Source organism: Geotrypetes seraphini, chromosome 2 (genome assembly GCF_902459505.1).
Source record: "Geotrypetes seraphini chromosome 2, aGeoSer1.1, whole genome shotgun sequence".
NCBI classification, from domain to species: Eukaryota; Metazoa; Chordata; class Amphibia; order Gymnophiona; family Dermophiidae; genus Geotrypetes; species Geotrypetes seraphini.
Genome location: NC_047085.1, coordinates 74,243,830 through 74,271,513, shown reverse-complemented (window position 1 = coordinate 74,271,513; position 27,684 = coordinate 74,243,830). Strand labels below are relative to the sequence as shown.

General features: G+C 42.7%; 1 protein-coding gene across 5 annotated transcripts in view; it reads right to left on the bottom strand.

Annotated features, from left to right (window-relative positions):
* VIRMA (vir like m6A methyltransferase associated) overlaps positions 1-27,375 on the bottom strand; it is a 354,442-nt gene extending 327,067 nt beyond the window's left edge. For all 5 annotated transcript variants that reach the window (XM_033933183.1, XM_033933184.1, XM_033933185.1 and 2 more), the window contains exons 1-3: positions 27,205-27,375; positions 21,695-21,810; positions 506-592 (exon numbers count right to left, since the gene is read on the bottom strand). In XM_033933183.1, the coding sequence (XP_033789074.1) occupies positions 506-592; positions 21,695-21,810; positions 27,205-27,324 (323 nt within the window). In that variant the 5' untranslated portion in view covers positions 27,325-27,375. The remainder of the gene's footprint in view (positions 1-505; positions 593-21,694; positions 21,811-27,204) is intronic.
* Positions 27,376-27,684: the final 309 nt, after the last annotated feature.

The following is a 27,684-nucleotide window of genomic DNA, read 5'->3' as shown; positions in this document are numbered from 1 at the left end:
AGCGCCAGACAGATAGCTCTGGTCTCCAGAACATTGATTGACCAGGACGCCTCCTCCGTGGACCAGGTGCCCTGAGCTGAGTGACCTAGACACTGAGCTCCCCAACCAAGAAGACTGGCATCGGTCCACTGTGGCTGATCCAGACTTGTCCCTTGAACAATATGGGAGTTCTGGAGCCACCAACAAGGACTGCAGTGAGCCAAGCCCCGCAGAGGAATAGGGTGAACTAGACTGTGCCTCTGGGGCGACCACCTCCGAAGCAGAGTATACTGAAGTGCCAGATTTACTAAAATGCCTTCCTGCAGCAAAAGCATAAGAGAAAAACCTAGTAAATCAGGTCTAGTTTTACATTTTAAGGTACAACACTTTACCACTGAACAGCAGGATATCTTCTACAATAAACAAATCATTCTGTACTTGGAGCAAAGCCCTGCACCCATCAATACATACAAATGCCTACTAAACAGAACCTTCACATTTCTGTCACTCAACAGACAGCTCTTACCTTCCCAACCTATCAAACACAGTAGCACTCGGCTTGCTGACATTGTTGAAAAACAGGTCCAACTGAAATGAATGTGGTGATGTTTCCCTGAAGGAAAAATAAATTAAGAAGATTAACCATTTACCCAACAAAAAGATCTTGGCATTCTGAGAATCTTACTACTTATATAAACAAAACCCTCATATAAATTCCCACCTCCCCAAATTCCACTATTAACCAGTCCTCTAATATTTGGAAATGCTGAGTTATTTATTTTTCCTTCAAATGAAATCAATTTCAAGGAAAACAAACCCTTGACAAAATTGCTCTCAAAGCTGCCGGGTGCTTAAATTCAAGAATGTTTGAGATATAACACCACAGCAAAAACCAAAGAAAAGTAAAAACCCTGGAAGGCTTCCAAAAACCTATGCACTGCTGGAGGAAACAGAAGGATAGTGTCTTCTTAAAACTATTAAGAAACAAACACATTTTAGTTCCTTTAAAATAGTGTTCTTCAACCTTTTTGATACCTATAGCCTGGCGGAAATAAAAGAATTATTTTGTGGACTGGCATCGGTCCACGGACCGGCGGTGGAAGAACACTGGGCTAAGTTGTGGGCCAGACCTTGCCCATCTCCGGCCCCAGACCCCGCCCACATAATAGTACTAATTGTAACACAATTTTTTCCATTCATTTTTCATATATACACACACAATATAATCTTATTAACACATAATGGTTAACCACAAAATTAAACTACACAAAACACACTGTATGCTTCTCAACATTCATTCCTACCAGAAAACAGATAACCCCATGCAAATAAATACAGGACCAAAAACTAAAAATACTAATACATACAAATGAAACCCTAAGATTCAAGACTCTGGATGCTGTACAACCCCAGAGAAAAAGAAAAAAATGCATTTCTTCCTGAACAGTTCAAAATACAGACAGCAGATGTAAATTCTCAAAATTGACACAATTCAATCACTAAATTTAAAACTAAAATAATTCCCTCTATCTTTGTTGTCTCCCTCCCTCCATGCTGTGCCTTACCTTCTGGCCTGCACCCGCCTGCCCATTTTATGCTGCCCCCAGTGTTATCTTCGGGCCAGCTCCCTCTTCCTCACTGACACAGTGCACAAAGACGTGGGCAGCGGCTCCTCACGTGTCCCGCACCTCATATGGAAGCCTTCCCTCTGACGCTGCGACGTTAGAAAGAAGGCTTCCGGTTCAGGCACAGGATGCGCGTAGGAGCCACTGCCTGCGGCTTTGTGCACTGCAGCACCAAGGAAGAGGGAGCTGGCCCGAAGATAACGCTGCATCGATGACCGGCGGCTGAAGAACACTGTCTCGGGCCCAATGCAAGGGCCAGCCCTGTGGACCAGCAGGAAATTTCTGCAGACCGGCATCGGTCCGTGGACTGGCGGTTGAAGAACACTGCTTTAAAATATAGGTAAAAAATGTCTACTTGTGATTAGCTAGAAGCCAGAAAGAATAAATGAAGGGTCTGACAATAATGTAACTGTATGTACGACTCAGTGGTTCTCAGTCATTCAATTGTAACACACCTGACAATGGGCTAGATGCACAAAAGGTAGTGACTCGATCGCAGTTGGCCGATTCGCTGACCAATTCACCAACAGCGATCCTGTGCACTATCAAATTTGCAGGCAAACCTACCGATTCAAATCGCTCAGTGAGCAATTGACACATGCGCACAGCCCTAACGGCAGTGACAGTGGAAGCAGCCTCCTGTCATTACTGTTAGGGTTTCTGTTGTTTTTTTAATGGCAGAGATGCGTGTGTGTTAAACATGCTATGACAAACCCAGCACCTGCACAGGCTCTGTCCCGAGATCTAGCAGTAAGATCCTGTGCAGAACAGCTGACCAAGCAAGCTCTATAGAGCAGCTTGAGGCTGACCTCCCTTGCACCTGCTGTGAGAATGGAAATGGAGGTGGTCAGGTTGTCTGTGAGCAGACAAGCAGGTAGTATTTTAAACCTATCAGCAAACTAGCAAGGACAGTAAGTTCTAAAGTGCCTGTCCCTTTAAGGCTAAGGCAGAGCAGAGAAGGGAAGCTGGAACTTACACAGCCTGCTGCTGAACCAAAGCCCATCCCCCCTCTACAGACTGAAGGAGAGTGGCTTTGGTCTGGTTAAAGGGAGGCTGAAAAGAGCAGCAAGGGGAGTGGAGAGAGGAGGTAGGTGTGCTGAACGAGTCTCAGAGAAGGAAGGAGCTTTCTTCAAACCTGCCAGATTCTGGAGTGCTGGACTGGTCTATGGAGGACGTGGGAGAGACTTTGCCCACTTCAGACTTATGTGAACCAGAAGAGTTTGAGAGTATGGAATACCAGGAAGCTTGGGCAGGAACAGAAGCAGTGCCAGAGCAGATGGAAATCAACTGAACTGAGTGAGTGCTTGTAGTGGGTTTTCCTTTATATCAAGGCACATTTGTCTGTGTGCAAGAATTGGATGCGAATTTTGCATTTTTGCCAGGAACTTTTCTTACCTAAGACTGTGTAATCTTTTGAATTTGAAACTGCTCCTGTTTATGAGTCTGAAAGTAGTTGGCACTGCTAAGGAAAAGAAACGTTTTGAATTCCTGAAATGCTTCCTGTGTGCTATTACTGTATGCGATTGCAGAGCTCCATTCAGCTGAGCTGGCTGCAAGCAGTTGCTACAGCAACCTAAGGGAGTACAAGTAGCCTGCCCGATTCAGTTAACCCTTGGGGCTCTTAGAAGGCTGCATAAGCTCTCTCTGCTCTTGAAACACTTCTGTGCAAGGATTTTTCTGAACTGTTCTTCTGTTGAGTAGAGGTTTAAGGAAACCAGGCAAAGAGGGATTTCTCTCTACCATAAAGATTATGTTATTACAGTGCTGGACGGGAACTGCACTGTTCAGCTGAGCTAAGTGTTTATCAAGCCTTATATCAGAGAATGGGTTGTTTTTTCTTGCTGTTCTTTGCTACTCTGCAGTTGGGACTCAGGGCTTTGCCCTTTGACAAAAGAACTAATAAACTTTTGATATCAACTAAGAACATAAGAACATAAGAAGTTGCCTCCACTGGGTCAGACCAGAGGTCCATCGCGCCCAGCGGTCCGCTCCCGCAGCGGCCCATCAGGTCTATGACCTGTGAAGTGGTTCCTGACCATTTCTATAACCTAACTCTGCTTCTATCTGTATCCCTCAATCCCCTCAATAAACTTTTTTGAGCCGGGGCACACTAAAGGTAGTAGCCGCACACTTCTGGGTGCCTTGAAATGTGGACGTCGCCGTGATGACATCACGCACATGTGTGACATCATCACGCTGACATCCACACTTGCGCAGAGGCCCTCCAGACAGGTCCTGAAATGCCAGTAGGGCGTGCCAGCATGGAAGTCTAACAAATATCAACTAAGTACCCCCAACCACAGACCTCCCAAACTCCATACTAGACCCACCTAAGTTCTTTCCCAGATCCCACCCCCTTTACTAATTATAATGTAATTTTTTTCCATTCATTTTTCATATACACACAATATACAGAGCAGATATAAATTCTCAAAACTAACACATTTCAATCACTATTTATAAAATCATTTTCCCTACCTTTGTTGTCTGGTGACTTTATTTTTCTGTGCTTTTAACTGTTTCCAGGGCCTTCTTATCCATTGACTGTTTTTCTCTCCGTCTTCACTTTTTACCTTGCATCCATCTTTGGAATTAACTTAACATTCAATATTTCCATTTTTCTGCTTTCTTCTCAAAATTTACTCTCTCTCTCTCCTTCCCTCCCTATTTCCATGATCTGACATCTCTTTCCTTCCCTCCTTCCCCCTCAGTGGTCCAACAACTCTCTCCTTCCTTTTCCCTCTTTCCAGTCTGGCATCTCTCTACTCTCCTTCCCATAATCTGGCATCTCTCTTTACTACTACTATTATTGTTATTTCTATAGCACTACCAGACTCCCCTCCTTCCCTTCTATTCCTTGGTCTGATATCTCTCCCTTCCTTTAGCCATCTCTCCTCCCCCCCCAGTGTAACATTTCTCTTTCCCTTCCTCCTTTCTGCCCCCTGCAGTCCATCTCCCTTCCTTTCCTCCTTTCTGGCCCCCCTCCCAATCCAACATTTCTCCCTCTTTTCCACCAGTCCAACATTTTTTCTCTCTGCCTCCTGAATGCTTCTCCTCTGATCCTCCTTCCCTCCCCCAACCAACCTCTCTCTCTCTCCCTCCATGAACCAAATTTTCACTCTCTGCTCCTTCCCATCCATCTTGCCTTCTCCATGAGTCAATCAAAATGATAATCTCCCCCACCCCAAAAGTGATAGAATGAGAGGGAGAGACAGCTCAGGACAACACAGCACAAATAAATAAACCAAGAATATAGTGAAGGAAAAGCCCTCAGTCACACAGCTAGCCCGGGGAAAAGATCCCTAAGGCACCAGCTGTCACAGAGATAAACCCAGAAAGGGTATTAACTGTGAAACATCCCTGGGCTAACCTTATGTGAATTAAATGTGATAAACCAATGTACAAACCTGTGGACTAAAAGTAAACCTTCAATACCAATAAATATACTGTGATTGTAAAAGCTGTCTCTACCCCTCATTCGGGGAAAGTGAGCGACCAGAATCAACTGAGCAGGTACAGGTGTAGTCAAAATCAACTAAGGAGTACTTAGCTTCTCCAGTATGTCAAAACAGGTAGCCAGACAAGATGGAATTCGTCCAACGGGACTCCGTTTCAGGGATAAAAAAAACCCTTCTTCAGAAACCAGCCAGGCAATGACTGTAAAGTTTTCAACACTGGCCCTAGTTAGTAATGCATAGTGGAAAATGTGTGGAGTTTTCGGTAAATTCCCGCCGCGAAAATAAGCAGCTGCCATTCTTTCGGGAAGAATGAAATTAAGTGAAGACTTTTGGAAAGTCTCTATTGTGGAGAAACGTCTGCGCATTCTGTCATCTGTGCCATTCTTTGCATGCGCTTTTCTCTTCTATCGCTTAGATAAGATTTTATAGAGTATAAGATTATATTGTATATTATTAATGTACCTCGCTTATAAGGTAAGGTAAGCGAAAATTTCTGCATTGTTATATTGTTTTTTTTATTGAAAAAATTCCTGCGTTGTGATATTGTTTTTCTAATGGGTCATAAAGGCACTTAGGATTCTCCACCTCCTAGACAGATGAGACTTTGTTCGCTTCAGTAATAATAATAATAATGGTAATAACTTTATTCTTCTATACCGCCACAATCTTGCGACTTCTAGGCGGTTTACATTTAAGAGAGCTGAACATTCAGCGATTTACAATATGTGGAGGGAGTACAGAGTACAGAGACTATTAGGAATCAAAATTACAAAATATATGTTTGCTAAGAATTTCGGAGCGGACCTGTAAAGAAAAATCGCAGCTTTCCTGAAAAAAGGGAAAAAATTACAATGTACAGTTTGTTTAGAGATTCAGAAACAACAAGAATTAGGATTTCAGAGAGCATTGTGAAAAGAAAGAGTACTTGGTGAGGTTCTGTTTAGGTGATGTATCTGTCGAATAGGGTAGTTTTTATGAGTTTTCTAAAGGCATTGTAGGTCAGTTCGGCTTTATTAATGTGACTGTCTAGCCAATGTTGTTGTTTATTTGCTTGGAGCATGAAGGTTCTGTCCAGAAAGGTTTTGTATTTACAATTGGTTATGCTTGGGTATGCAAAAAAGATAGCTGTTTCTGGTTTGTCTTGTTGGGTTGTGGAGTGCAAAGTGGGTTTGTAGATACATAGGTGCTAGTCCCCAAACTAGCTTGAAACATATGCAGGAGAACTTGAATAATATTCTTGCCTCGACTGACAGCCAGTGCAGTGATTTGTGGTGGGGATGACATGGTCATTCTTTTTTAATCCATATATCAAGCGGACAACTGAGTTCTGAATGATACCCAAATAAACGATATTACAATAGTCCAGGGTAGAAAGCACTAGTGATTGCACTAGTAATCTAAACGATAGTGGGTCGAAGTATTTTTTGATGGTCTTTAATCTCTATAACATCGTGAAATATTTTGTTGCCACTATATTCGTGTGTTCAATCATAGTGAGGTGTGTGTGTCCAATGTGACTCCCAATATTTTTATTGTGTTGGTAATTGGGTAATCATGGTCTTTTATATGTAGCATTGAATTGGCAATTTTATCCGTTGGGCTTGCAAGGAAGATTTTTGTTTTTTTTCTGTGTTAAGTTTCAGTTTGAAGTTGCTTGTCCAATATTCTATTTCGGTCATTATATGAGTAATGTATTTTGAGGTTTCATTTGTTATGCTATTCACTGGGATTAGGATGGAGATGTCGTCTGCATATATGTACTAGATCAGGTTTGGTTTTGCAGTGGGTGTCCTAGAGAGAATATGTAAATGTTGAATAGGGTAGGTGAAAGTGGTGAACCCTGTAGGGCTTAATATGAATTGAATGTGAGTGAACCAGGTTGTGGATGTGTGGTATGGGTGAAGTGGTTGAGTTGGAGTCGGAGATCTGATTCTGATTCTGTGGCAGTCTTTGGCGGGAAGAGGGGGAGGGCAGCCCCTCCTTCTCCTTTGTTGTAGTGACAAGCAGGCTGACTAGTTTTCAGCACTGTTTGTAGGCCGGCTGAGAACTTTTCAGCAGCTTGTTTGATACATAGATAAATTGTCTGAAATAAGTTTTTAAGAATGATAAAATAATATTGGAAATGTTATAAAATGTTAATGTATATTCAGTGAACAGAACAAATATGGTTTCTAAAACTTTTAAACGTAGAAGAGCTCCCTGTAAGTAGGTTTCAGGTTTGTTTGGGGAACTTACTGAAACAAAATGAAAAAGGGTAGAAATACATTTGTGTAATTATTAAAACAGACAGTCAGAAAGGCATATATTTAAAAACAAAACTAATTATAATGAAAAAGAAAGAGAGAAGGATCAAAACAAAAGGGAGGAAACAAAAAAAAAAAAATAATCTAGCACTTTGTAGAAAAGATTAAAATGAATAAGAAAAGCATGGAGCAAAGTCCCATTACAGTCCTTAAAAGGACTATTATACTTCAAATGTGTCTTTAAAAAGAAAGGCCTTCAAGCTAGTTTTAAATTTATCAAGTGATGAACTTTCTCTTATATAGTTTGGTGCTGAGTTCCAGAAGGTATCACAGAAAAGATATTAGTATGCATGGTGCCAATGTGTCTTAAAGAGGGAATGGATAACAGGTTTTTGATAAGAAGAACGTAATGTGCGATGGAGGTTGTGGGGGACTAATAACCTGTTGATGAAATCAGGTAGACCGGAAGCTATGGTTTTATGTATCAGTAACATTATTTTATAAGTAAATCGATGATCTATGGGAAGCCAATGGGAGTTAATCAAAAGTGGTGTGACATGATCAAATTTTCGAGCTTTTAAGTTGAAATGATTTTAGTGGCAGTATTTTGAATAATTTGGAGGCATTATCTTTCTTTCTTACTGATGCCTTTATATAATGCATTGCAACAGGATCGAGATACAATGCAGATAGAATTGGAAAGAGTAAAAAGTGATTTGACAGCCAGGAAAAAAAACAGTGTTAGTGCATAGGGATGTCCTGACTTTCTGTATCTAAATACCAAGGTCACTCAAACCTTCACAGCCCTGCCGGACTCCTATCACTTTCCTGTGGACTCATTTTTGGAGACGCAGGATAAGGGAAAGAAGTCAGACTCTGAATTCAGCTTGAGGTATGTGGCACCTTTGATTTTGGGCACTTGCGGCCGCCCCAATGTTAATACTACCAAAGAAGGTCAGGATAAATTAACTTTAATTAATACAGGGGCCAGAATCAGTTTTACAGATAGAGCAAAAAAAAAAAATGGAAATTTGTGAGATTCAAGTTTCAAGTTTATTTTTAACTTATTGAATAGCTTAATTTAATTTGCTAAGCGATTTACAAATAAAAAACAAGGTGTACACATAAGCTTATTTATAGTAAATTACATGAGTTTGACATATTGACATACAAACTAACAGATACATAAGGAAAAAAGGGCAGAACTACAATTGTATTAATAAAGCACAAAAGAAGACATGAATGGTGAAAACAATAGGAATGGAGAATAAATAAATTAAAGGCGTCTTTAAAAAGGAAGCTCTTCAGATTGCTTTTAAAATGGTTTAGGTCATTTTCTTCTCTTAAATGCTGAGGTAAGGTGTTCCATAATTGTGGGGCCATTACAGAGAAGATATCATGATGACGAGTTCCGATAACTTTCAGTGATGGAATTGTTAAGAGTTTTTGATTAATGGATCTTAAGGAACGTGATATACTATGGGGAATAAGTAGTTATTACTGAATTGGGGTTCGTTCAAAGACAGTGTTTTAAAAAAACTAAAAGCAGGATTTTAAAGGTAATGCGATGAGCAACAGGAATCCAATGTGACTCGATCAGGATTGCAGACAGAGCTTGATAGGTGTGGAAGAGGTTTAATGAAACCTGGACCCAAGAGGCAGGTCTTAGTGCCCATGCAAATATGGATTCCCTACTTATTCAGACTTTCCTTTCTAACCTCCATTCTCCTTTGCAGATTGTGGTCAAACAAATGATTTCAGAATGGCCCACTAGTTCTTGTGCAGAATTTCAGATTGGAAAAAGGAGCAGTGCGGGGTTTGAACCCCCAAGCCTCAGGTTCCTTAGGCTGTAGCGCTAACCACTACGCAACACTTTCCTACGCTTTGAGATCTCTAAGCCTTGGGAAATCCTGCATTATCAGGGCCAGCTACCTACCTGGGGACTGCGCCTGTCCGCTCCTCGCGGAAGAGGGGGTCACGGGTTTCGTAGCGGGCGGGCCCCTGTCTCCGATTGAGATGGTAATAATCCATCTAGAAGTACTGGATGTTTTAATTGCGGAGACCCTGGTCACTGGCTTAATCAATGCCCATCTGGCCGGTGCCCAAAGCCGCCTTTCGGACGGACTTTGGTGCAAAGAGGGGAAACCCTGTATACCAGCTGCCCTTGTTATTGTTGACATGTTCTTCCAATAACCTGAAATTTTTTCCCACTACAAATGAAACTGCTCAGACTATGGTGAACATTTTACTTCGCGAAAATCATCCCTAGGTGGGGATGTCCCACACACATCAACTCAGATAATGGTCCTGCTTTCACTGCCAGAGTACGCAAAGATTTAGCTATCGCACTCCACACTGAGTGGAAATTTCATCTCCCATATCACCCACAGAGTTCCGGTATTGTCGAACGCATGAACAGGACTATTAAAGATAAAATCTGGAAAGCCACAGCTGGCACATTTGTGAATGGTAAAAAATTCCTTCCAATTGTTTTAGCTGAAATTAGGATGTTGCAAAATTAAAATGTGTTTTTCTTTTCTTTTCTTTTTCTTAGCAGCGGTTCGGATATATACATGCCCATCCCAGTTTTGGCACTAGGATATTTCTGGTGTTTTCCAGGGATCCTCTTTGTCACTGCAGAGATAAAGACGATCCAAAGAGACATTAGCTTTTCTAAATATGAGATGGTTTTGCTATGCATTATTTGTCCATATACTTTACTCTTGTGTTCATCTCTGTTTTGTTTTTCTATAACAATGTGTTTATTTCCAGAGATAAGTTCAGCTCTGAACACTTGACCGATGGAAGAATAGTTTGAAGCCTAGAGCTATGTGTTTTGTCTGTGCCATGTGGTCTGTGTTTTGTCTACTTGTTTTGGTTTGAGGGGTACCCCAGGATACATAATATTGGCCATTTCTAGAGCTAGCTCTTTTCCCACTTTTTACTAGCCCAAATGCGCAATGTTCTTTTTTCCCTATAACTTGCATATGTTAAATGTAGCTTAGTTAGGGGTTATATATTTTAAGAAAAGGTTTTATTCTATATCTATACAGTGTTTATTCTATGGTGCTCACTAGATATGAACCATTCAGTACACATTTCTGACATAATTTTTAAAATACATTCAGTACAGAATTATGGTCTCTCTGAATTGCCATAATAGTTATATGCAGCACACAAAAACATATTTTTTTGGAATGTCTGATTAAGAACCTTAAGTACTTGAATATTGTCTCTCTTTTGCCATAACTATAACAAGTAAATGCATTAATATTGTCACATGTTGCCACATTCAGTACAGGCAACCTGGTCTCTCTCTCTCTCTCTCTCTCTACATTCAGTACAGGCAACATGGTTTCTCTCCCGTTTTCTATCTCTTATTTGGATCACACTGAAGTACAGCTGCTGAATGATATCGGGACTCTTTTCAAATCCCTCCCTGTATGCACAGACATCATTTCATCTCAAGGGTGAACACAGATCCTATGCACATTTCATCCCAAGCGTGCATCTCACCAGTTTAAAGAGACTGTAATTCATCTTCCTGTACCCTGACTGCAAAGACTTTTACACAATGTTTCCTGTTCATCGGATATAGCCACCTTTCTAAGAACGCTTTGCTGTACAATTCCACCTATTTAACCTATTCTACGGACATTCCAGACTTTATTTCATATGCTATACATCTACTACCTCTTGGTATGGGCAATGAGACATTTCATAAGCTGCTGAACTTTATTGAACAACTTAAGAAAACCTCCAAAGAAGTGATCACTTTTGAAAATGAACAGATTGCACAAAATTTGCTCCGAGATGCTCATGTCTCAAGTTTGGGAACTTTTCTTTGAGTATTCGCCCACTGCAGACCATGTATTTAATGTTTTAATTCACCCTATCTTAACTATTCTACAAATTTTGCTATGATTCTCCTTTGCTGTAGAGAGAAACACGTGTACATTTCTTTTCTCACAAGGTTCCTTCTAGCTTTTAAGGCAGTTATACATGAATTTCCAGTATCTTCTCTGACACTTGCTAATTTGGTTCTAATTTGGTTTCAATTTGGCATGGCCTATTGCATTACCATTACCAGGGTCAGAGATAATATTATCCCATATCCCATACTTACATACTCTCTTATGACATCTTTGTGCCTTTTTGCCTGGGCCTCCTGAGAAAGTTTCCTGCATCCCTTATGCACCGTTCATTCGCTCAACGACGGGTAAGATATAGATACGACCTATGCAACCTAAGACAGAGGTTTGAACTCATAATGGGAACTGTTCATCTTCATAGCTTGGAGGACAGCTATGATATACTGTTAGAGATTGGCAAGGCATAAGCGAGGCAAGCTGGCTAAGGGTACCACAAGTTGCTTTCATTTCAAAGAATATGGAAGCATAGCTGTTGCAGGCGTTCAGCATTTTGGTTGGCATAGCTGGTGTCACTCAAGGCCTAGGGGAAATTGTATCAATCTGACTCTGGCATGGGGATGCAGATAGACCCTGAGGGCAGGAAGACGGTTTCAAGTAGTCCTGATTAAATCATGATTAGCTAAAATGTGTTAATGTATTAATCAGAAACTATTGTCCGAGGCATACTGGAAATTTAACTACAGCCTAGTATTCCTTTTTGGAAATTATAGGTATGCTTCACTGTTGCCGCATTAGATTTTGCTTTAGGTGATATTTACTGGCTCTGTGGAGACCTCCGGCTCCGTGTTAAACTACTCAGCCAGTAGATAGGCCAGTGCGCTTTAGCTATACATAGATGAGATAGGGGTCCCAAGAGGGGTCCCAGATGAATTCAAGGCCCGAGACCAGGTTAAGGCTAGGTTTGAGTCCCTTATTATTATCAATAAGAATGTTGATTGGATTAATTACATTTATTATAATCAGCAACGCTTTGTTGGGTGTCAAAAATACTTTATCCTGTTGCACCTTTATTCCTGACAATGCAGGTCCCACGGGTAAGGTTACTATGGCCATTAAAAAATTAGAAGACCTCTCTGCTGAACTTAAACGTAATTCTGGTTTATCTAATCCTTGGGATCTGTATTTTATTTGGATGCAGGGGTGGGTGAAAGACCTTCTTATTGTTATAATCTTTATTATTATCTGCACTCTTGTTGCTTATGTAATTTTAGACTGTTCCTGCGCTGTTTGACTCATATTACAGCCCCTAAAACCCCTCCTCAAGAGACATATCTAGAATATCTCTCCCTCCACGCTCATGCTGTGCATTTATGACGTCATTTTCATGACGTAAGAGGGGATTGAAAGGAAAGGATAGGTTTTCTGTCTCTGTCTATGAAAGGACACATTTAAAAAGGACACACATATTTTATGTCTTTTGTTCCTGCCTGTGCTGGAGGTAATCAAAAGCAGAATGCTCGTGTTTACTTTCTTGATGGTTTGGGAAGAGGTCATTTAATCATGTTAATGAAGTTTCGTCTTTAAGACAATAAAGACTCAAACCCCCCTGCCATGTACATATCCTGCTCACACACCCCCTCCCCTCTCTTGTCCATCCCCCTTTTCCTGTGATGGTTACCACTGACCCATGTTCAAGGATATATAAATGAATGCAGACTAATAATAAAACAGGCTATCCCTTTAGAACTCTGTCTATCTTTCTTTCTAAGGGGAATTGCCTCCAGACGTCTGTAATAGATGATAGAATGTTTGCAGGACGATTTCGGGACCAAGAAATGGATCCTGTTCGTTTCAGGAATGCCTCCTGAAATTTAAGTGCAGCAAAGTTGAGCGTCTGATGTCCTAGTATCACATGACGCTCAACCCGGGAAAATCAAAGATTTTCCGCCACAAAACTCCAAAACGTAGAAACGTAAGAAAGATACAAAAATATGAATTCAGAAAAAATTCAAAAACAAAATAAAATGTAAAAATAATACACTGTTGAACAGCTTTGATACAGGGCAAACTCCAAAACACGTGAACTGCTTGCCAAATCGGATGAAAAAATGATTTGAGTTAAAAGGCACACTGCCATTCAATGTATTCATTGAGCCCCAACAGATGTAACGATTGGAGCTCAAAAATCCAATACTGTTTCCTCCTTGAAAGAAAAATCAATTTATCTCCTTCAAAATCTTCAGGGACTTGCTCAATGATGTTCCAGCGAAGATCAGAAAATGAATGTTGAAATTGAACACAGTGAGGCACAATAGGCGAACTCATGGACTGGATGTGAATCCTACTTCTGTGTTCAATAAGGCGAGTTCTGATAGATCTCCGAGTACGCCCCACATGTAACAATTGGCACAGGCAAATTATGACATAAATAGCCCATGTAGATCTACAATGAGTAATGGATTTGAGAGAATACATTTTATGAGTGCGAGGATGGATCCATTCCTCGCACTCAATGGTGATTTTACATATGTTACAATTAGTGTTACAGCTGTTGTGTTTGCCCTTACTAGTCCGAATCCTGGAATCAGAAACGAATTTAGAATGAACTGCATAATCTGCCAAATTTTTGGTACGGGAATATGCTATACAAGGTTGATCCTGAAGGGAAGGGCGAAGTTGTAGAACATGCCAGTGTCGTCTGATGATCTGAGCTATACTGGCTGCCAGATCGGAAAAAGTCAATACACAAACCGTCTTAATGTCCTTAGAAGCAGTTGTGTTCTGTAATAATAATTCTCTGTTAGCATAAAGCACTCTGGTGAAAGCGCGTTGTAAGACCTGGTGAGGATAACCTCGTTCTTTGAATCGGTCAAATAGTATCTGGGCTTGGACTCAAAATTCTCCATCAGTGGATGGAAACCTATGGATTCGAAGAAACTGGCTGATAGGGACCGATTGTTTCAGCCGTGTAGGGTGACAACTGGTATAATTGAGATAGTTGTTAACTTCCACAGGTTTTCTGAATACAGTAGTGGTTAAACGAGAAGTGTGTTTCTGGATTAAAACATCCAAAAAAAGTATCTGTTCCATGTTAGTAGTCATAGAAAATCGTAAATTCGAATCTTGAGAGTTTAACCAATCCAGAAAAAATGGGAGCAATTTATTAGGTCCAGTCCAGATACAAAATACATCATCAATAAACCTCAGCCAGACTCCATGAGTCCAACATTGACTCCCTCCTGCATGCTTTCTCTCTCTGTCCTTGCCTCTTCCCTCAGTGGCATCCCTCCTTCTCACCCCCAACCCAACGTGTTCTCTCCCCATGCACCATCTCACACTCCCCTCCAGTGTGTTGCACCTTTCCTTTCCCTCCCTTTCTGCCAGGTCCAGCAGCACCTCTTCTCCCTTCCTTTTACCTCTGCCCTGTTAAGCAGTACCCCTACTCCCTTCCCTGCTTCCCCTGTCCAGAATTCCCACTTCTCCCTTCCCTCCTTCCCCCCCTGTCCAGCAGTACTAATTCCCCTTTCCCTGCTCCCCATGTTCAGCAGTACCCCTCCCCCTTCCGTCCAGCAATACCTCTCCTGTCACCGCTAGCGGCAGCTCACTGTGTGCTTTTAACTTCAACACACAGATGCCTCTAGTAGTAGTTTAGGCCGGTTTCATCAGGCAGCCTTAGGGGCCTTTGCTATGATGCGATGCGGGCCGGCCTAGCAAAGGCCCTGAGGCTGCCTGATGAAACTGGGCTAAACAACTGCTAGTGGCAGCTGTGCCAAAATTAAAAGCACACAGAGCTGCCGCTGCTGGTCCGGGAGCACAGAGACGAGGAAGACAGGAGTCCCGGAGGCGTAGAGACAAGGAAGGCAGGAGCCTTGGCAGATACGCGAACGATGGTAGAAGTCAGCTGGCACAGGCACCGGAGCCTCTCTTCCTGCCCTGTGAGCTGTGGCACACTTAAAATCTCAAAAGGCACACAGTTTGCAATACAATGAGCTAATGCATTGGTTTTGGCTGGTGTTACTTTTGAAAGCCTCATGATTTCCTTTGTGCTGTTTCATATATTTTTTGTTTGAAATACTGGCCAAAGTTTATTAAGAATATTTGCTGATGAGAATGTCTCTTGTATGAGACATCTATGTTGTACTGCATTCACCGAGGTCTGGTGGCTACAAGAAATTAAGTATTATGTCAAACATTTGACCATTGGTCCAAAAATAAAGCCACTGACTGACCTAATTTCTGAGAGGAAAAAGATTTCAACTTCTTACCTATATTTCCTAATGTTCTCATTCAATTCCTTCCATCCACTGTCTCTCTTCTCTCTGCATCTTCCTTTTGCTCTGCTACTGTGCCTCTCCCTTTCTCCCCACTTCCAAATTGATCTGGCGCCCATCTTCTTCCCTCCGCTCCCCCCATAGTCTGGCATCTCTGTCTTCTTCCCTGCCAGCGTCTTCTCCCTACTCTCTCTTCTCCATTTCCTTTCAGCGTCCTTCTCCCCCCATCTTCCCCATGTTCTGTCAGCATCCTTCTCCCCCCTCTGTCTTCCCCATGTCCTTTCAGCGTCCTTCTCCCCCCTGTCTTTCCCATGTCCTTTCAGCGTCCTTCTTCACCCCTTTGTCTTCCCCATGTGCTTTCAGCGTCCTTCTCCACCCCTTTGTCTTCCCCAGTGCTTTCAGCTTCTTCTCCCCCCTCAGTTTTACCTTAAGCGCCTTTTCCTCTCCACGCCACCTTTCTTCCCTTTCTCCCTCCCTGCCCCTTACCTTTGTGGCGCTTACCGGCCCGACTGACAACAGAACAGGCCCGGTCCAACAAACCTCCCTGCCTTGTAGCCGCGAATCTAAATTACCTTCTTACAGCAGCTGGAGTATTGAAGCTGCTGTAAGAAAGTAATTTAGATTCGCGGCTACAGGGCAGGGAGGTTTGACGGACCGGGCCTATTGTCGGTCGGTCGGGAGATCTGGCTGGCTGTGCTGCACCCGCCCCGGGACCGCCCCCCGCCTTGTACCAATGCCTTTTCCCTGCCTGCCCTGCCGCAGCACACGAACAGAAGTCTTCACGATGTCAGCGCTGACGTCGGAGGGAGGGAGGGCTTTGCTTAAGCCCTCCCTCCGACGTCAGCGCTGACATCAGGAAGACTTCCGTTCGGCTGTGTGCGGCAGGGCTGAGGGCAGGTAGGGAGACGAGCCTCGCGGCTGAATACATCCAGCCCCGCAGGAACCCCGCGACCCTCGGAGTCGTCCCCACGGGATCCCCGCGACCCGAAGGGGGAACCCGCGGGTCCTGCGGGATTCCCGTCGGCCCCGTTCAGCTCTCTACTGTGGAGGCCATGTGACCCAGAAGCATCATCATGTGTCTCGCTGAGATGGAAGAACGGGAAGACACTGTATGACAGAGTTGAAGAAGATCTTCCAGACGTTGTTGTGGAAGGAATGCTCTGAGTTGGACAGTGTCCAGAACAGCTCCAATGAATTGTAGAGTCTGTGAGGGCTGAAGTTGAGATTTGGGAAAAGTTGATTTCCAATCCCAAACTTTGTAGGAACCAGGTAAGTCCGTTGGGTCGCTAGAATAACCCCTTGAGATGTGAATATTTCATCAAGGTAGGGAAATACCTGAAGACCACGATTCCTTAAAGCTGCTGCTATCACTACCAGGCACTTGGTCAACAATTTGGGAGATGAGGCCAGGCCGAAGGGTAGTACTCTGTATTGACAATGCAGATTCCCCACCCGAAATCTGAGGTATTGACGGGAGGCCGGATGAATGGGGACTTGAGATCCAGAGAGCATAACCAGTCGTTCTGCTCGAGAAGGGGATAAAGAGATGCCAGGGACAACATTCAAACTTTTCTTTGACTAGAAATTTGTTGAGAGCCCTGAGATCCAGAATGGGCCGCAGATCGCCCGTCTTCTTCAGAACAAGGAAGTAACGGGAGTAAAACCCCCCTGTTCTGCTGTTCCAAGGGAACTGGTTCGATGGCATGGAGAGAAAGCAGAGCTTGAGCTTCCTGAAGAAGAAGGGCGGTCTGGGATACTCTCTTGGAGGAAGCTCTGGTGGAACCTCAGTGAAATGAAGAGAGTATCCTTCCCTGATGATGGTAAGCACCCAGAGGTCGGATGTAATTATCGTCCATCAGTTGTAAAAATGATAGCGACGACCTCCTATAGGGGGAAAAGGAGACAGAGACAGAACGGTGGAGGTTATGCTATGTTGTAAACAGTCAAAAAGGCTGAGAAGCCTTAGGTGCAGCAGAAGGTTGGGGTTTCTGTTGCTTCTGAGGTTGCTGTTTTTTCAGAGGAGGGCAAGTATAAGGAGCCAGCTTTGGAGCAAAACACCTTTGATAGATAAGAGCAAGGTGTGCAGGCTTGGCAGGAGCTGGCTTTGGCTTAGGTCTGACTATAGAAGCAAATGATTTCTCATGGTCAGGTAATTTATTGGTGGCTGCCTCGATGGATTCATCAAAGAGGTCATTACCCTCACAAGGAATGTTAGCCAAGCAGTCTTGAAGGTTAGAGTCCATGTCAATGGTACGAAGCCAGGCAAGGCGACGCATAGCTACAGAGCTAGCAGCCGCTCGGGCAGATAACTCGAAGGCATCATAAGATGATTGGAGGAGATGCAGATGTAACTGAGAGAAAGAAGCAATGACTTCCTGAAACTCAAAATGCATTTGGTTATCCAAAAAAGCCAAAAACTTTGGTAGAAGAGAAAGAAGAAATTCAAAGTAAGTGATGAAATAAAAATTATAACTGAGGTCTTTAGAGGACATCATAGCATTCTGGTAGATGCGACGTCTGAATTTGTCCATAGTTTTCCCCTCCCTTCCAGGAGGAACTGTGGCATAAACCTTGGAAGAATGGGACCTCTTTAAGGAGGATTCAACAAGCAGGGATTGATGAGATAACTGTGAGTTGTCAAACCCTTTGCGATGTACAATTTTATACCTAGAGTCCAATTTTCCTGGAACAGCTGGTATGGAAAAAGGTGTTTCCATGCATCGACCAAAAGTTTGATTCAAAAGCTTATGAAGTGGAAGCTTAAGACACTCTGCTGGAGGTTGAGGAAGATGCATGACTTCTAGATACTCCTTAGAATACTTGGAGCCAGTATCCAATTGAATATCCAAGTCTACAGCCATCTGTCGCAGGAAAGACGAGAAAGATAGCTAATCTGTCAATGCTTTGCCTCGAGAAGGACTCGAGGACATCGAGGCAGCCTGTGTCGAAGAAGAAGCTTCAGGAGGGAAAAAGGCATCAAAGGAACCTGGTGACTTGGATGAGGCAATCGAGACCGGAACATCCTCGAGGTCCGGCATCGGAGACCTCGAACGAGGAGTCGGTGGTCTGGTCGAGGTTGGACTAGATCGAGGCTTCGAGGAAGATGGTCTGTCATGAGAAGAAGAATGATGCCTGGAAGGATGCCTCGATGAAGGCCTCGAATGTCGGTGAGAACTGTGTCTGGAACCAGATCTCGAGGATCGAGGAGATTTTGTCTCGGAGATGTAGGCAGCCAATGCCGATGTATGAATAGGACTAGAGGCTGTAGATCAAAGCTCCAGAGGCTTGGTGGAGGAACCTCGATGCACTCTCAAAGACTCTGCTCCTTGTTTAGAGTGAGGATTCTCGTCGAGACACTCGCAAAGAATCTGCTCCTTGCTTTTCGTGCTTGGATGGCAGACCAGACACTCGCAGAGACTCTGCTCCCTGCAAAGAGTGTGTAAGTTCAGACTGAGGTAAAGGAAGCGGCTCGACCTCGCGGGAGTCTGCTGAATGCCCAGGCTGGATAAGAAGAAGCAGTTTGGGTCCCATGTTAGTAAAGAACTGAATAAACTGCTTCTCTAACATGGTCTGGAAAGAAGCCGGCAAGGATGGATCCGCGTCTGAAACTGGGCCACCTGCTTTGGTTGGAGGTTCCTTCGAGGTAGTGTGAGTGTGTTTCGACTTAGGAGTCTTGGACACTTTAATCACCACTGGTGGAACCGACTGCTGAGCTATCTGACCTGAGGAAACAGGGGAAGATACAGCAGATGACGTCAAAGCAAGAGCTGCTGCAAATGACGAAGGTCTGATGAGGCTCGAGGTGGAAGCAGTAGGCACAGAAGGAGCCTCGGTGGAAGTCGAGGCCGAAGACGCCTTCGAAGTTGAGAGATCAGTAGGAGACTCCATCTCAAAAAGCTTGCCATCAGAATGCAACGACGCTTAAAAGCACGAGGCTGAAGTGTTTGGCAAGGTAGGCACAATCTAGGATGATGTTTTGGCCCAAGGCACTTGAGGCAGCGTCCGTGAGGGTCCGTAAGAGAGATTGTGCGCTGACATTTGCTACACCTCTTGAAGCCCGTAGCAGGCCAGGACATAGACGGAAAATTAGCCGCCGCAAAGTCAAAGTCCTCAGGCTGCGGCCGAGCGGCCTGTCCCGGAAAACGAACGGAAGAAGAAAAATTTTTTTTTTTTTTTAACTAAAATAAAAGAAATAAAATAAAACAGCAATTCGTGAAGGAAAAAAAAACACAAACCGCGGTTGTAGAGAAGGCACAAAGTTAACAAAGTTAAACGCAGAGAGTCAAAGACGGACTTCTCGGCTCTGCGGAAAACTGAGAACTAAGGAGACGCGCCCTGTGCTGGGTGGGCAGGCACTCGCACATGCGCAGTGCGGGTGACTTGAAACTTTGAGTTTCTTCAAGCAAGTCTGCTTGTGAGGCATCCGCATCCAGGCTCCGTCGATGACATCACCCATATGTGAGAATACCTGCCTGCTTGTCCTGGATAATAAGCCTTACACAAGGCAAAAACAAAATCAGAGGGAAAACCCCCCTGGCAGCCCAATTTGACTCCCTGCCACAGCAGACCTAAGAGAAACCTGCCCCGTCTCTCCAATACAGGGGGAAGGTCACCTGAGGCAACAGACAAGATGGAGGTGCTTCCCGCCAAAATCAGAGTAGAGCCGGTCAAAAACAGAACCCGAGGCCTGCAGTGGTTGAGAGGCCTGAATCGCCCCAGCCACTAAAGCAGGCAAGCCAGCAGCAGCGGTAAGGGAGTTCCCAGCGCCATCGGCGGTAGGGGAAACCTTATTTCCCTGACAGTCGGTGGCTGGGGGAATCTCTGCGTGGGCAGCGAGGGAAACCCAGGCTTTCCCGCTGTCAGATGCCAGCGAACGAGGCACTCGATGGACGTCAGTACCCGATGCCGACGAGGATTCCCCTTCGCGGCGGCCTGCACACCACGTGCATAGGCCAGCCACAGCTGCCTCACATCTAGAGCACAATGAGCACTTTTTTCTCTTTAAAAGTGCTCATTGCACAATACACAACCTAGCTGTAAGAAAAGTGCCGGTTAACAAAGAAAAATCAGTTACAAAGCACTGAAGGATCCCTTCAGACTGGCATTGCCTCAGGATTTTTTTTCTCAGAACAGACTCCACTGGCTCTCTAAGCTATATGCCTTGCCGGTATCGGTGGCAAGGCTTACAGTTGAGGCACCTCTACAAAAATATGGGGAGGTGGAGGAAAGGGGGGGAGGGACTCAACTCGTGACCCATCGAGTGTGACATCCTGAGGTCGGGTGGACCCCCAAACAGGGACCCCCCAAGCTCAGTCTGGCACAAGAATGGGAACAAGGAGAGCTAAATAAATTCTAACAGGCCTAATTAAGGGGAGACTAGCACAGCTCACCTTCACCTGCTGAGAGACTGAGCAAAGAATGGTTTGATAAAGGGAGCTACAGCTATTAATACTACAACCAAAGTTTGATCTCAGTCTCCACCTGCTGGTCAAAGTGAGCCATTACCCATCAGTGAAGCTATACCACTCTGGAGAGGTGCTAAAGATTATGTTAAAATTTATAAATAAAGAAAAAAAAAAAAAAGAAAGCGTGGGATAGGCATGTGGGACCTCTTAGAGAGAGAAAGAGATAATGGTTACTGCGGATGCGCAGACTGGATGGGCCATTTGGCCTTTATCTGCCATCATGTTTCTATGCTATTGAGAGACACATGGATCATTGCTTGCCCTGGGATAGGTAGCATAGAATATTGCTATTTGTTTTTTTGCCAGATACCTGTGATCTGGAATGGCCACTGTGGAAATAGGAAACTGGGCTAGATGGACCATTGATCTGGCCCAGTATATCTTACGTTTATTCTCTGCTAGTGTTCTTTTTACTTCTTGCACTGTACCAATGAAAACCATATCCTCCTTTTCTTCACTTCTTTTCTTTTTGAACATCTTTAATTTAAAATTTAGATTGTGGTATAAAAATAGCAGTATATAAGCTCCTTTTGAGTGTCCACATAATTGTATGTAGCAGTCAATGGTTTCTTTAGATTTTCTGATCCCTTTCCCACTGTACTGAGTCCATGAATAAGTTCATCATGGACTACAGCTACTGTTACTGCAGACCCTTCTAGTGACACCTCCTTGCTGCAGCAAAAGATGAGTACATTTTCCTCCTCTTTGGAAAGGAGAGGTCCATCACTGTTTTAAGTTGCTTACTCAAGCATGTCTGTCAGATATGTCTTTCCTTACTTACCCAAAGGCACGATTCTCAGGTAAGCTGCTATGCACTCTCACTCCAGGGGGGATGACACGAACTTCATTAATGTAAACCACACAAGGAAAACGAACAACATCCACGTTGCTGCTTTGCTAAAATAAGAAACCAGTGGACAAAAAAACCCACACACACAAAATTAGCTTTGGAAATACTGACTTTCTCTGGTTTAATATAGGACTGTAGCCTTTTTCACTCCCCTAGAGAATGACAAATTTTCCCCATCCCATTCCTGCAAGCTCTGTCTTCATCAGCACAAGCCTCAAACACTTTAAAATCATAAGCATTCGAGGCTTGTGCGATTAAGGCAGAGCTTGCAGGAATGGAACAGGGACAGGAACAGAAATCACAGGGAGAGTGTGATGTAGTAGTTAGAGCTACAGCCTCAGTACCCCAAGATTGTGGGTTCAAACACCGTGCTGCTTCCTGTGACCCTGGGCAAGTCACTTAATCCTCCACTTCAGAATACAGTTGAAGACTTATCTTTTATCTAAATACTTGACTAATTAACTCATTCTATTCCATGGATCATGTTTACTATTAATAATCTTTTGTAAACCACATTGAACTTATAGTTACGCAGTTAATAAGTACAATGTTATGTTATGTTATGTTATCCCAGATACATTAGAAAGATGAGTCCTCCAGGACAGATAGGGAAAATGCTTCAAGTACCTGCTTGTAAACTGCTTTGAGAGTGGTACTACAGAAATACAGTATACAAGTTCCTTTCCCTAATGATCCCTTAGTCTTCCCAAGAGAAGTCTTCCCAGCTCTCCATATGCCCTGTCTGTCAGGCTTACAGTATATTCTCCTAGATACACACGCCTAGATAAATCATTTACTGACAGACAGCACATTAGGATCACCATCTTATTAAGTATATTCAGGGTGAATTATACAAAGCTCAAACTATAGTATGCTGCAACACGAAAGAGGCTAAAAAAACAAAACACGCTGATAGATATATAATACAGTAATTTTCAAAGCATTATACAACATTGCAGGAATATATTATATGCAACATATTAACTTCTCACAATGGATGTGAACGGCAAAAGAAACAGGTGTGCGTACAATACAACACTTTTTGTTTATCTAAAAACGTATACTCTCTAACAGATGCTCAAGATGGCCTGCACATATCTAATAAAATTTTGTTGCAGCTGTTGACCGGATGAGAGCTGTCAGCACATACCAATAGTGCCTCCCTGCTATGTTGTGCAGAGCTAAAGAAGTTAAATGCAGCAAAAGCACTCCATAAACAGTGATATTTCTATTAAAGATTTAGTTTCCCCATCAATGCTTACAGCATCATTTTCTTAGCACCACCAAGCCATAATGTACATTTCACCAAATCAGATTTCAGTTTGAAAGACTGGCATCTTCCCTATATAATCATGTCAATCCAAGTATCATCACTGCAGTAGAGCAGAAGAGCAATAAGAGAGAAGAAGTATATGGAACCATAGACCAGTTAATGCTGAGAAAAGCAGAATCGCAGTATAACTTCCTATTGTTCTTACCATTCATGTCTTCTTTTCTAATAAATACTATTGTAGTTCTGCCCTCCTTTCCTTATGTAGCTGTTAGTTTGTATGTAAATTTGTCAATCTATGTAACTTATTGTGAAAATTAGTATATGTGTATATCTTTTTTTTATTATGTAAATCGCTTAGTAAATTAAATAAGCGATTCAATAAGTTAAGAAATAAACTTGAAACTTGACTATAAGAAAGCCTTTGATAACATTCCACATGCTAGAATAATAATGCACTAGCATAAAATAAAATCTAAATTGATCGATCATCATGAAAATGTGGCAAATTACTCTCCATTTGATGAACAAATAAAGAATATGTTATACCAACAAGCTCCAACAAGACTCCCTGTTGCCATTTTTGTTTTATAATAGCGCTTAATCAACTGAGAATTCTTACTAACTTTTTGAACTATGGATTTAGCCTTAACACCAAGGATGGTTTCAATTCAAACAAGGAGGAGTCTCTACAGATACAAAGACATAAAACAAGCAGTAACGGCCAATGGGAAAGATGATGAATGACTTAGGAGTCTGCCAGGATAACAGGTCTATGACAATTGGTAGGACGAAAACTGGCAGGAAGTCAATTGGTAAGACACAAAAATTGGTAGGAAGTCAATTGGTAGAACAAACTGCATACTTCAAAACACCTAAAAAACACTATTTTTGCTCAAAGATTGCAAGACCTAGTTTTTTAAACAGTGAATTTAACAATGTATTGAAATAATTTAAGACAAACTGTAAACAATACCACAAAAAAATGAACAGGTTGTTTTTGTGCAAAATTTTCAACAATACAATACATTTCATGTACTTATCAAGGTCAACATATTTATGTCTCCTTTGTTCCTGCTAGCCAACTAACATTGTTCAATGCTGCATCAAAAAAATACCTGTGTGCTTTTGAGAGCAGCAATCAGACGCCATGTTGGTTGATCACAACAAATTAGAGAATGAATGTGTTTACATAATTTATAATTCAAGACAAATTGTAAGCAATACCACAAAGAAAATGAACAGGTTGTTTTAGTGTACATTTTTCAATACATTTGGAGCTCTTTTTACACAGCCAAGCATTTGCTGAGCGGCAGCCACTACTGCGACTTTATAAAAGGGAGGGCTAATGTGCTTATCAAGGTCAACATTTCTTTTTCCTTTGTTCCTGCTGGCCAGCTAACAATTGTTCAATTCTGCGTTCAAAAAATGCCTGTTTGCTTTTGAGAGCAGCAACCAAACGCCAAATACCAAGGCAATCACAACAAACTAGGGAATGAAAGCGGCGATGCCATGCCTCAACTGAATTATTTGATCTAGATAGATTGTTCAAAACTCTTTCATAGTTGTTCCAAACTCATAATGCAAAACTTCCTTTCCTGGGTCGATTTTGTCATAGTCTGCCTAGGTATGTGTCTCAAAATAATAAACGTATTAAGTGTTATTAAATTCAATTTTTTAAAAACTAGATCTTACAATCAACTTTTGAGCAAAAATAGTGTTTTTTGGTGTTTTGAAGCATGCGGTTTGTTCTACCAATTCTCATCCTAAAATTGTCTGTCTCCCAGGATAATGGATTTTATTGAAGACTCAAGCAAATCACAAACAGGTTCAAGGTATTCTTGATGACTGACATACCATGTTTCAACACAAATTACCCACATCGGAGTCCGAAAACTGTAATATGCAAAATTATATTCTGAAGAGTAGAAATTATTGAGTATTCTTTGTTCATAATGTTTCCCATTGCAAAACTGGGGGTTTCTCAAAGATAATTGCAAGCAAAAAAAGATGCCTGCAAACAAATTTGTTTGGCAGCAGTTTGCAATGTGAAACAGATTTTAAGCAATGAATACTTAAAGAATGTCTACTGTTCAGAATATAATTTTGCATATAACAGTTTATGGACCCCCACACAAGCAATCTGTGCTGAAACACAGGCATGCCAGGTCACCTATTTCTGCATTGCTTAGGATTTACATAAGATAGACATACCTGGTGAAACCTAGTGTATTCCCCGGTGCACAAGCTAAGCAAGCAACCCTGGAATTTTATAATATCAAGACTAAATTATGGTAATGCCCCTGACCTACGCATGCCCCTCCCATGGCCACACCATTTTGAGCTGCACATAAATCTCAGCATGCTACTTTATAGAATCACATTAAATCCAAATTGCCAATTAAGAGGGAGGAGTCTAAGGTCTGAGCCAATCAGACCTTAGGACATAGTTATTGTGCATGGGTAACATGCACAATAACCATGTTCATTAAAAAATAAATAAATTTTTTAAAAGGTTTCCTGCCCTGAACAGCCGAGTGGCAGGAGGCTGCTTTGGGGCTTCCCTTGTCTCTCAGCTGTTCGGGCTTCCTCGGCCGGCTCTGCACATATGTGAGAGTCACCCTCACAGTGATTCATTGGCAGGATCGTACGGGATTACAATGAACCTCCACTCAAATCATTTGCATGCAAACTTGAGCATCATTCGCTCTTTTGAAATCGGTCAAAAATCAGACCGCAGCAGACCCACACAGTCTTATCGACCCTGATTAGAGCATCTCAGGGGTGCAAAAAAGTTGGCAACCTTTATAGCATCCAGGGTTAGTTTCTATAGATAACCTGACGCTCTACAGTTCCAGCAATCAACAATTAATGGAACACTGCTTCTCAGATGATATCCAAGATGACTTTTAGCTGGACAAATATTCTAAAGCAGCGATTCTCAACTAGTGTTTCACGGAGCCAGTACACACACAACCTTTTTTAGGGGGGAAAGTGTTGTAGCATGGTTTTGCTCTGCCTTTCCCTCCCCCCCCTCCACAGACCCAGCATCTCATGCTATTCTTCCTCCAGCCTGTCCCCCATTCCTCCCCCACCCCAGTCCAAGAAAACTCATTCCTTTGCCAACAGCGGCAGCCATCCTACGCTGCCTGAGCTGACCCAGAGCTTTTCCTTTGCCACGCACTGTACTTCTATGCAAGGGAAGGATGTGACAGCTTTGGGTCAGCCTGGGCAGTATGTGATGGCTTCACTGAAGGCAAAGAAATATGGCTTTTTGGACCAGATGGGAGGCAGATAATGGAGAAGTGCTGCACATATGGGTGGGCAGGTGCTGGCTGAGAGAAGAATAAAAAAAATTATTCCCCCCTCCCTCCTTGAGTCCAGCAAGGGGTCTGGGAGAGAACAAGACATGCTGGACTCATGTAGGAGGTGGCTGAGGGGAGAAGAGAGAAAATACTAGATTCATGGGAAGGGCTAAGGCAAAAAGAACAATGAAACCAGGCTGGAGCTGAAGATGAATTAGTTACTCAAATTCATAAGCAAACCCTTAAGAAGCTGTTATACAGGGGTTTAAAAACATCAGGAAAAGGAAGAAATGAAGAACAGAACAAGGAAGAGGTCTGGTGAATTGGCCAAACACAGAAAGGGAAAAAAATGTGATTTTAATGTACTCCTTTGCTCAATAGTTCAAAGCAACTTACATCAAGGTAGAGTAGGCATTTTCCTATCCATAGAGAGGTTACAATCTAAGGGGGCCTTTTACTAAGCTGCGCTAAGAAAAGAGATATTAAAACGTAGAAAACTAATAAGTGAAATAAGAGACTGTTATGGGAAAACAAAGAATGGGTAGAAAAATTCCTAAAATTATTACATATTCAATGAGACGAAGTAAAATGGAGAAACACAAATAAAAAAAAAAGATCTATAAGAAATAAAGATGTTCCCCATGTACAGCTTATAAAACTAAACCTTTCGCCTATGTATTTCCTAACCTTATGAGCTTATGATACCTTTACCCAAAACCGCTATGAAAAAAAGGATGAAACTAAGAAAAGTGAAAACCAATGACGGCTTCAAACCAACAATAAACAGAACGAGGAAAAAACCGCATAAAAAGCAATAATAATAAAAAGATTTTTCCTTGTCCCCAGCATTCCACTAACACTCTCACCTCTGAGCTCTGATGCTTAAACGTCTCTAAAAACAGCAACTCCGTAGCAGCCTCTGCCGCCATTTTTGCGGCCAGAGGGAGGGTAAGAGGGAACGGAACCACAACAGTATTTCCGATCATTAGAGAATCACTTCCGGAGGTGGCCAAACTCTGTCTACCCTACCCAGAGGCTCAGGGGGGGAGGAAACCCATATTTTTGGCGATACTGAGCATGCGCTCACTAGTCCCCACCAGACTTGTGCACGTAATGGACGGCGAGTGAGAGCTGGGCTATGACGTCATGACAGTGCGCTATGCGAGAATGCGATTATGGTCTTCATTTATACGCTACTGCTGTGTGCGGAAGGGTCTGAAAACGGCTTGAAGAGACGTGTGTGGGAAGGAACAAACAGGGTCTAATTAGTTCAGCTTTGGGCACAACGGACTGTGCTCTGTCTACTTCCTTTGTGTGTTACTGTGAGCACAGCGGCAGGTCATGGT